This window comes from Tachypleus tridentatus, chromosome 13 (genome assembly GCF_004210375.1).
Source record: "Tachypleus tridentatus isolate NWPU-2018 chromosome 13, ASM421037v1, whole genome shotgun sequence".
Lineage (NCBI taxonomy): Eukaryota > Metazoa > Arthropoda > Merostomata > Xiphosura > Limulidae > Tachypleus > Tachypleus tridentatus.
The window spans coordinates 253,865,053-253,875,498 of NC_134837.1; the positions used below are offsets into that span (position 1 = coordinate 253,865,053).

Sequence of the window (10,446 nt, forward strand, 5' to 3'; positions counted from 1 at the left end):
TGACAAATAATGTGTCACAGAAACCAGTAGAATGCTAAATGCCAAACTCAGTCGCAAAGGTTATAAAATGCTCAAAACAAAAGTGCTGGATAACTGTATATAAATAACACAAAACTGCCTGCTGTCACCTGCGGGTCTGTCGCTATTTATATATAATAAGTAGAGCCATGTAAATGTTTTAAACTCCATAGCAGTATAATAAACGATCACCAGCTGTCCTGTTAATAAAGAATCCAATCCCATAAAGATAGCAGATATACAATATAGTTTCATAAAGTGTATGTGTACGATAAACAGAATGATAGACGGACCGTCGGAATCAGAATATTAGTGTTAACGGCTTAGCGAGAGGTCAGAAGACTTATTTAAAAACCGGGTTTTGATACCAGTGGTGGACACATCACAGGTCGCCCACTCTTTGATTTGTGCTTCATAACACAAACAAATCAAACACGAGGCTTAACAGACTATCACTTCAATCTTATTGTACGAACATCAAATTACACTGAAGCCCGAAGCTGTGATATCTATTTCTTACGTTAATATATCAAATGGCATTGCAAGGCCTAAAATAGTAATGCCGTCTTTCTCTTTTCATTAGCGGAAGCGAACAGATTTTCAGCAGTAAACGGACATCCATGTTCTTAACATAACATATGCTCACCTTTAGTGGGTGACTAAACTACCACCCAGACCTACACGCGTGAGACGAGACATCCAGTGACGGTGATACGCGTAAACAGTACAAGCCATATTTCGAAGTTTATTCTGAGTTAGAACGTTCTCTAAAGACAAACGTGAAATTCTGTTTCGAGTTATTTCAAAACGATTGACGTTCATTGATCCTAGTGATGGGTGTCGCTGCGGTTTTTATACAAGTTGAAGCCAGTATTTAGTAAGAAACATTGTTTTCTGCAGATACCGTCTTCCTAAATATGTGTTATTACTTTTTGCGGGATTTTGCAATGTTTCTCATGATACACATTTTAAATATATGAAGCACTCTTTTATTACATATATAATATATCGTAATCTGTTATGCACCAGAGCCATTCCCTCTTACCACGTTCTATTATTATTTATGGTATCCAAACCATACAATCACGTGTGTTTAAAATAGATCTGGTTACTATAAATCGAGGCGTTTTATCTGAGTTATGCATTATATATTATTCACTTAAACTGACTTCTTTCGACAGTATAATTTCGGATAAGGCTTCTTTATCATTTAGGCCTAAAACAGTTTTCCTAGCTTTTCTCTTTAAAGATTAAATACCACGAGATTAACCAGGAGACTCATAAATATGTGTATGACAAATACAGTTCTACAATATTCATATATATTGGACATTTTGTAAAGGTACAGTAAAAAGCAAAAAATAAAAATCGAAGTCCTTTGACCATAAACATATTTATTAAAACTCAAAATACGGTTCATACTTAACATTAAAAATAATAATAACTCAAAATTGCTTTCGAACGTTAACCATAACTTTGACAAACAGCATGTCATGATTTTCACATCTTGTTTCACACCTCTTCAAAACGCCTTCACAAAACACGCACATTCTTATAGGAAATATAAAGTAAAAACTGTAAAAGACAACAGCTACGGTTTCAACTTTAATTATGTTTAGTTTCATTTGTAAATTTCCCAGATCCTCGGTGGCGCAGTCTGAAGGCTTGAAGTCTTAAGCATTAGGCTTGCTTGCCCGCGGTGTGTAGCTTTGTTCTTAATAGCGTACAGAAATGGGTTTGAACTTTAAACTTTTAAATGCATTCGAAACAATCATGTGTGAAGCCGAGTAGAAATGAAATAAAATGGCCTATTACACAAAGAACAAATAAGTTTGTTCTTATGAAACTTTACAAGAGGAATTTCTAAGTAAAACCTGCGAAACATTAGAAAAGTATCAAAGTTTGATATCTTCTTATTCCTCGTAGTACAAGGAGTTTAACATGTAATAACAGTATATTTAATTTGGTGTAATTGTAAGTTGTACAGGAAATTTAACATGTACTAACAGTACGTTTAATTTGGTGTAATTGTAAGTTGTACAGGTAATTTAACATGTAATAACAGTATATTTAATTTGGTGTAATTGTAAGTTGTACAGGAAATTTAACATGTAATAACAGTACGTTTAATTTGGTGTAATTGTAAGTTGTACAGGAAATTTAACATGTAATAACAGTACGTTTAATTTGGTGTAATTGTAAGTTGTACAGGAAATTTAACATGTAATAACAGTATATTTAATTTGGTGTAATTGTAAGTTGTACAGAGATTTTAACATGTAATAGCAGAACGTTTAATTTGGTGTAACTGTAAGTTGTTCAGGAAGTTTAGCATGTAATAACTACGTTTAATTTGGTGTAATTGTAAGTTGTACAGGAAATTTAACATGTAATAACAGTACGTTTAATTTGGTGTAATTGTAAGCTGTACAGGAAATTTAACATGTAATAACAGTATATTTAATTTGGTGTAATTGTAAGTTGTACAGGAAATTTAACATGTAATAACAGTATATTTAATTTGGTGTAATTGTAAGTTGTACAGAGATTTTAACATGTAATAGCAGAACGTTTAAGTTGGTGTAACTGTAAGTTGTTCAGGAAGTTTAGCATGTAATAACTACGTTTAATTTGGTGTAATTGTAAGTTGTACAGGAAGTTTGGCATGTAATAACTACGTTTAATTTGGTGTAATTGTAAGTTGTACAGGAAGTTTAACATGTAATAGCAGTACGTTTAATTTGGTGTAATTATAAGTTGTACAGAAATCTCAACGTATAATTATAGTGCATTTAATTGAGTACAACTGTAAGTTGGTGAGTTCAAAAATATCTATCAGAGTATAAAAGAAATGTATAACAGGACTATTTTGGTTTTTATAATGGATTTTCCATAATTCACTTTAGCAGCTATCGCAAATAATATTTATTTTTTTGTATCACGTAAGGATTTTTTTACAGATCTGGTAAAATTATCTGGACCAAATTATTATTTCGCTTATCACAATGAACATTTTTTATCATCATGCTTGTCATATTTAGGTTCTAGAATAATCGATAAGACTTCCACGTCGCGATTGGTTTAGAGAAATCTACAGGCAGTGGTTGTCAACATTTTAAACATAACAAAATGTGACCCGATTTCAGTGAAAATGATTCACTTACGTAAAAGTACATATGACGTTTGGTGGAGAAAAACGGATATCATTTTAGGATTAAGCATATAGGAACATGTAAAAATTTCAAGACTATAAAACCATTAGAGTCTCGTGTAATTTGTTTGTTGAGTGAAGTAAACGATACAAACATATAAAAATATGTATATATACACACATTTGTTAATTTAATGCGTTCACGTGGTTTACAGTTTTGGAGATCTGTATAATAAAGCTTCTCTCCAGGGAGTTCTAACATCTGTGCCATTCTTTAAATGGATGTTTGTTTGTTTTTGAATTTCTCGCAAAGCTACTCGAGGACTATCTGCACTAGCCGTCCCTAATTTAGCAGTGTAAGACTAGGGGAAAGGCAGCTAGTCATCACCACCCACTGCCAACCCTTGGGCTGCTCTTTTACCAACGAATAGTGCGACTGACCGTCACATTATAACGCCCCCACACCTGAGAGGGCGAGAATCTTTGGTGCGACGGGGATTCGAACCCGCGATCTTTAAATGGAGCCTGTCTATCTATACATTCCAAAAATTATGGATCCTTCAAAGCAAAATACATTTTTCTGGTAGTTTCAAGTCATACTTTGTGTGACTTTATTTTCTGAGCTTGGATAAATAAAGGTACTTGTAAAGAAATTGTTCACTGTTATTTGTTGTTGCTCACTGTTGTTGTTATTGTCAATGGAACAGTGAATGAGCAGTTTATTGTTTTAATCGATTAACTTATACATGTCAGAACGGTATACAGCATATTGATTACATATCTAGTAGTCATATTTGTGCATAAATACCCATAGATACCTGGACATTTTAATAAATAAAACTACACTCACCAGTCCAAGTTTGAAAATATAAGACATCTATATCTATGCTTTCACAATAATAATAATTATTATAGAGTGTATGTTTGTGTGTTTGTTTTCTTATAGCAAAGCCACATCGGGCTATCTGCTGATCACATCGAGGGGAATCGAACCGCTGATTTTAGCGTCGTAAATCCGTAGCTTACCGCTGAACTAGCGGGAGGCGATAATAATAGAAATTATAAATTCATACAGAATATTATTTCATATTATAAAAGAAACAATAATACTTTATACCGTGCACATAAAATTACCCCTATATCCTTGTTATAAACGTACCATCCGCCTAACAGTTAAACTTGAGTATCAGATATTATGTTATCTTTTGTTTGTGTAAAATAAAAAGCAAAAATCACTAAAAACAAAGACACGACTATATCCTCAAGTTTAATTATGATGTCGTTTCAAACAAATATAAGGAAATTATTTTACTACACACAGAACGAATAATTTTACTAACGCTATCGGTGTGTGCCCGAAGAGCTGTCAGGCGTGTATTTAATTTGTCGCTAGAGGTCTCTGCGTTCGCATCAGTAACCATTGAATGATAAAAAACAACAGAAAATCCAAAATAATATTGTCATTTACTATCTATTATTAAAATTTTCTGTGCTACTTACTTGTCAACGAAAAGTTCAGAGTTAGTGCCTTTTCTATTTGTATATTATTAATGTAAGAAGGTCGTATTCAAAGTAAAATAAATATTAGATAAATACACAACACCGTGTAATTTACAACAAAGTTTAAAACGGAACAATACCAAATTTTGTTTGTTTTTGGATTTCGTGCCAAGCTACACGAGGGTTATCTGCGCTAGCCGTTTCTAATTTAGCAGTGCAAGACTAGAGGGAAGGCAGCTAGTCATCACCACCCACCGCCAACTCTTGGGCTACTCTTTTACCAACGAATAGTGGGATTAACCGTCACATTATAACGTCCCCACGGCTGAATGGGCGAGCATGTTTGGTGTAACGGGGATTCGAACTCGTAACCAAGGATGAAAAGATAAAAAAATGTTTTTCACGACCACGTGTAGAGTTTTTTATTCAATCTATACAGATTAATTGATAACTCTCTTTCAAGGTTTATAACATGGAAAAACGGTTTCCTCTTTTCTCTCAAGGAAATAAAGATGGAAGGATGGTTTTCTTTCAAGATTATAAGACGGAATATGGGCAACAGAGATGAAAAGATGGTTCTTCTCTTGTTTTTGTCTTAAAACAATAAAAGTAAAGGGTAATTCTCGTTCGCAATTAGGAGAACGAAAGAAAAATTTGTTTTCTCAAAGTAATAAAGACAGATGGATGAATTCGCTTAACGAGCATTAGAATCAATCACAAAGAAACATGCTTACGTCGTCTCAAAGTCTAACAAACGTAATTAAAAGTTGTATGCAAGCCCACGTGCATTAAAATAATACTGTTACTTTAAACGTGTGTCTCAGCTTTTGTATGCAATATGACCCTAATTTCTCCGATACAAAATAAGCCTGTTTGTAATGAATTATTGATTAATATCTGGCAAAAGTAATTGACGCTCATCGTTCTACAAGGAAGTGTTTGTGTGACATTAATTAGTTTGTCTAGTTTACCTTCCTATCAACGCCACAGGCTAAATTATTCATACGTCACACATCTGTTGATCGTTGTAATTATAATATGATAAAGAAAGATACGACGCCCCCTTCACCGTGAGGAATCGAGTTTATGATTTTAGACTGTAAGCCCTGTGCGTAAACTTATAGCTGACCCGCCAGGGAACAATTCATATGAAAAGACAATTCGACAAAAATATTAACAGCACACTAGCATACGAGTCATCTTTCTGGCATTGTAATCGCACACAAAAATAGTTTGAGTCTGGTATACAATATTCCATGAGTTAGAAAAGCGTTATTAAACAACAGTTAATAAAGCATATAATTTTATGGTGGATTAGAGATAGCTATCGTTTATCGTTGCATATTTAGCCTGAGTGGTAAATAGAAAAACAAAATAATGGTCAATTTTGTTGAAGTTCGCTCAATAGAGGGCTACCTGTGCAGAAAGAAATAATCTTATTGTTAAAAAAAAAATCGATGCTTTGATTGTTTGTCTAATTGCAAAGCATAAAATAATACAGCTGGGGTATATGTGCTGTGACCATCTCGGGGATCAAGCCTCTAATGTTACCGTTATAAATCCTTGGGCTTGCCACTAAATTACCGAGAGGCTAAATCGATGGAGCTTTGGAGTTAATTTAAAAGCGTTGCTAGTTTTAAACTTTCGTGTGTCATAATGTATGTAGACAAATATATGGAACTTGGAATTCTTTACAAATTTTGTAGCATAATTTTGTACTTTAGAACAACATATGTACGCTGTACCATACATGTAATGTAGAACTCTCATGCTATGTATTAAGAGCCACGTGAAAACAGGGACTGCTAAGTAGTCGTCGTTATGTTAATAAAAGTGTAAGTTTTATATATATATATATGTAAGTATGTATGTATCACAAACAGGCCAGACGCATCTTAATGGAAGTGTAAGTTGCATACATATGTACGTATGTATCATAAACAGGCCAGACGTAATCTAATGACTCAGTCATAATATTAAATTTTACGATACCTCACAGCATGTGTTAAACTACAAGGCTAAATATAGACATAACAGGCTTTCACCTACTTTATAACTTTGAAGAAATTGACGTTATTTCCAAGTGCATGTACTTCTTTCCTCGTCACGTGAGGCGAACCAAGAGGCTCAACTCATGTCGGATTCAATGTATTCTCCATTATGGTAGATACTCACACAAAGTTATCACACTTAGATAATGTTTTCATCTGATTTTTTGTGTTTCTAGGGTTCTTAATACTTTATGAGAACTGTCGTTTTTAGGACATATATGGCATAGTGCTTTGGAGTTTCAAGCGAAACTATACTTGATTCTGTGCACTTGTTAACGCTAACGATAGATATACTGTACTTGGTAACAAATATCTATGCGCAGATACTACAAGCGTATATACGCAGGATTTTAAGATCCTTGTATTAAATACTATTTTTATTTAAAAACTACAACGTGCAAAACTTGCCGTTTAGCTCCAACCATAACTTTCGCAATCTCCACATAAGTGTTTACTTTTGTTCTTTTTACCGACTTATCGGAAAAACGTGTTATAGTAACACATTTATCTTCTGGTAGCGCCGACATAGGAGGAAACGTTAGCGGTTCGTTCGACCTTTGCCTCGTTCAGTCGCTTGCCGTACATACATACGCCTTCGGGTTCCTTTATGCAAAAATGTCCGATTGACGCACGAAAACACTGGTCTTTTTTTTTCTATTTTGGACATAGCCGTCCAAAATTGAAACTGATGGACTGGGGAGAAGGCAGTTAGTCAACAGCACCCACCACTAACTTTTGAACTATTCTTGTCTTGTCGTCACTTCGCACCCATGGCTTAAAAAGACCAAACGCCCTTTTTAACGGATTTGGATCGCTAACCACGGACTTGCGGATTCACATTTCCAGCACACTAAGTACTGTTCCGCCTCCAGATCTGGTCTTAAAAGCCCGTAAGCCCCTGCACAATAATGAGTAAAAGTACATATACTCGCAAGGAAAATAAATAGGAGTTTATAGCATACCCGTACGTGAACTAAAATCCAGACTAGACACCTCTAAGAATTAGGTGCACCCAAACCTAATTTTGAACTACTCATCAAATGGGGCTTAGAAATGTTGACAGTAACTTTCACCCATCTCTCCACAACCAAAAACATAGAGGATATTTACTAGCATAACGCCTTAAACCCTGGATTTTTGATCCCGCAGCCCGACACGTCAACCAGTAAGACGTTTTAGGCCCACGTAAACGTAGGCACTGAGATGAAAATCTACAAATTCACGTAAAAGTTTGAACTGAATAATTTATAGTGATATACTGTGAGATGAATTATTAATTCAACTGTTGGATCTTCAGGTTTTCTGATTAAGGCTAAAGGTCATTCACTAAAAAAATTCCCTAGAAGTTAAACAATAAAATGTATTGTAAAAATACCTTGTCCTAATTCTGATGTATAGAGACGTAGTACATAAAATGACAAAATTACACTTCACCAAGTCAACCCAGTTAACCCCGAAACAGTTCTTGTTTTTAAACAATATGATAACACAGTGACTTAATCATACACTATAACATCAGCCGTATCCCAACCACTCTAAAGAGCTCTGTAACCGAGCGAAAGGCGTCGTCAGTAACAAGTGTAACAAATATGGCTTAGCTGATGCATTACGATGCGAACTTTTTAACTCAGAAATTCTTATAAAAATTCCTATTTGACGATAAACGTACAGCCATCGTGATAACGATAATTTAACGTTAAACAGTAGCACGTTATATGTTGTTGTTTATTTATTTATTTAATTTCTATACTTGATAAACTGACAGTCGAACTGAGTATATTGCATTACATCACTATTTATTTGTGCAATAAACAGTCTGTATTTTCACATCTGTGACGCTAAACAAGTCCCACATCTGTTCAGTGTATATTTTCAACCCTTTGTTCAGTTTGGCGAAAAAATATTCCTCTCTGTTAGCATTAAAAATAATCCGTTAAAGAAACAAACGACATATGTTTCTTACAGATTGTGTGTCAACGTAATGTCAGCTCGAAGACAGCCATGTTAACTGTCAAATGGATGAACATTTTCAATGATAAAAAACACTAACGAGACACATTTGTGACACACAACTGTCAACTGAATACATAATCTACGCGAAAAAAATTACTGACAGGATCTATAATTGAGTCACAGTGACTCCACTGATCGCATAATTTGATCTGAAAAAAAAACAAGAAAAAAACAAACAGGAATAATTCACGTGCTTTTATCATGTCGACTATCAACTGGTTGAATGGTATGCATGTAAAAAGACCAACTAGATACACGTTTGTGGCAGGTTAATTGTCAACTGGATACTTAATCCTTACGAGTAAGACACATATTTGTGACAAGCTGTCTGTCAACTGGCTGGATAATTTACACGGTGTTTTAACGAGACACGTGTTTTTGACAAGTTGAGCGCCAACCTGAACGTGACAAGTTGCATGCGACATGTTTGTGTCACATTGAATGACGATCTGATATATTTATGATTTACGCATAAAAGCATAAAACCAGTAGAGTTTTGCTTTTTACTAATTATTTGTTTTGTTTTGATTATTTTTAAAGAAATGACGCTCTTGTCTGGTATCCCAAATTATTTAAATATAGGACGGGAGAAATCAGAGACAAATATCACAAATGTAGAATATTACTTTTTATGTGTATGATACTATCTCTTGGTTAGAGGGGCAAAAATAAATGTTTGCTTATAGTTTTAGGCTTGCGTACAAGAAAAAGGTGGAAACTTTCCTACCTTTTTTGATCGGACTTCCTTTCGAGTCCACCGCAGATTCGTCGGTAAGCCTAACGTGTGTTGATACCGGACTGCTTCTCGAATGGGCAGAGGTCACAGTTAATGCAGGAACGGCGGAAAGGCTGTTGGCGTGAGCAGAGGCAGAGCCGATCAGGCCGTCAAGAGTGTAGGGGAAGCCCGGGGCCGCACCTGAGAAACCTCCGTGCGAACCAGGGTGAGTATGTCGGTAACCGTACGGGTTTGCCAAAGCTACGGCAGCGTAGCTTGCCAGTGGGGCTGCGAAATGAGCGTATGGAGAAGGGATTGGTCGTCCAAATCTGGCAAACAAGTGGCTATGGTTTTGTCCAAATGCTGATTCTAAGAGTCTAGTATCCATTTTACCTCTACCGATAACTGTTACTTTTATTCGTTTTGCTGAGGACTGGCTCTAGAGTGCAATCACAGAGAATTAGCGGAGAAAAAATGATGGCCAGTTTGTGGCCACCGACAACTAACTTTTCATACTTTAGCGTAAGCTACAACAATGAGGACCCACGTTCACCCGTGGTGACTGTTGTGTTTCATTCTTCCTTCTGCCAATTTCACCCTAAGAAACTGTTTCTTCAAACCATAGTCCCTCACACACATACACGGTTATCACCCACTAACTTGCGTCGATAATCAACCGTTGGCATAGCAACCTGTCAGGTCCATAACTCTCTGAGAGCTGATAGAGCTTGAGCTTAGTAAGCCTGCGCAGCGGCTGTCGCTAATCCATCTGTGCCAAACCACGCCTGTCTTTTAAGGCGTGCCCTAGATTATCCAATCATAGGAATCCTTAATGAATAGGCAGAAGAAAAGTAGTTATGATAGATTAGAAGGGCGTGTTTAATGAGAATAAGACAAACAAACGCAAATTATCAAACTACCCTTTAGTAAGAATGGAAAACAATCAACAAGTTGATCTTTGCAACTCGCTTGACAACTTTGTTTCGAAAAGAAAGAAA

The 10,446-nt window shown here is 35.5% G+C and overlaps 1 protein-coding gene across 1 annotated transcript in view; it reads right to left on the reverse strand.

Moving 5' to 3' along the window:
• Window positions 1–10,172, reverse strand: part of LOC143238705 (uncharacterized) — a 56,823-nt gene extending 46,651 nt beyond the window's left edge. Inside the window, exon 1 of the mRNA XM_076479167.1 lies at window positions 9,461–10,172. Coding sequence (XP_076335282.1) covers window positions 9,461–9,836 — 376 coding nt within the window. The 5' untranslated portion in view covers window positions 9,837–10,172. The remainder of the gene's footprint in view (window positions 1–9,460) is intronic.
• Between the last annotated feature and the right edge of the window lie 274 nt (window positions 10,173–10,446).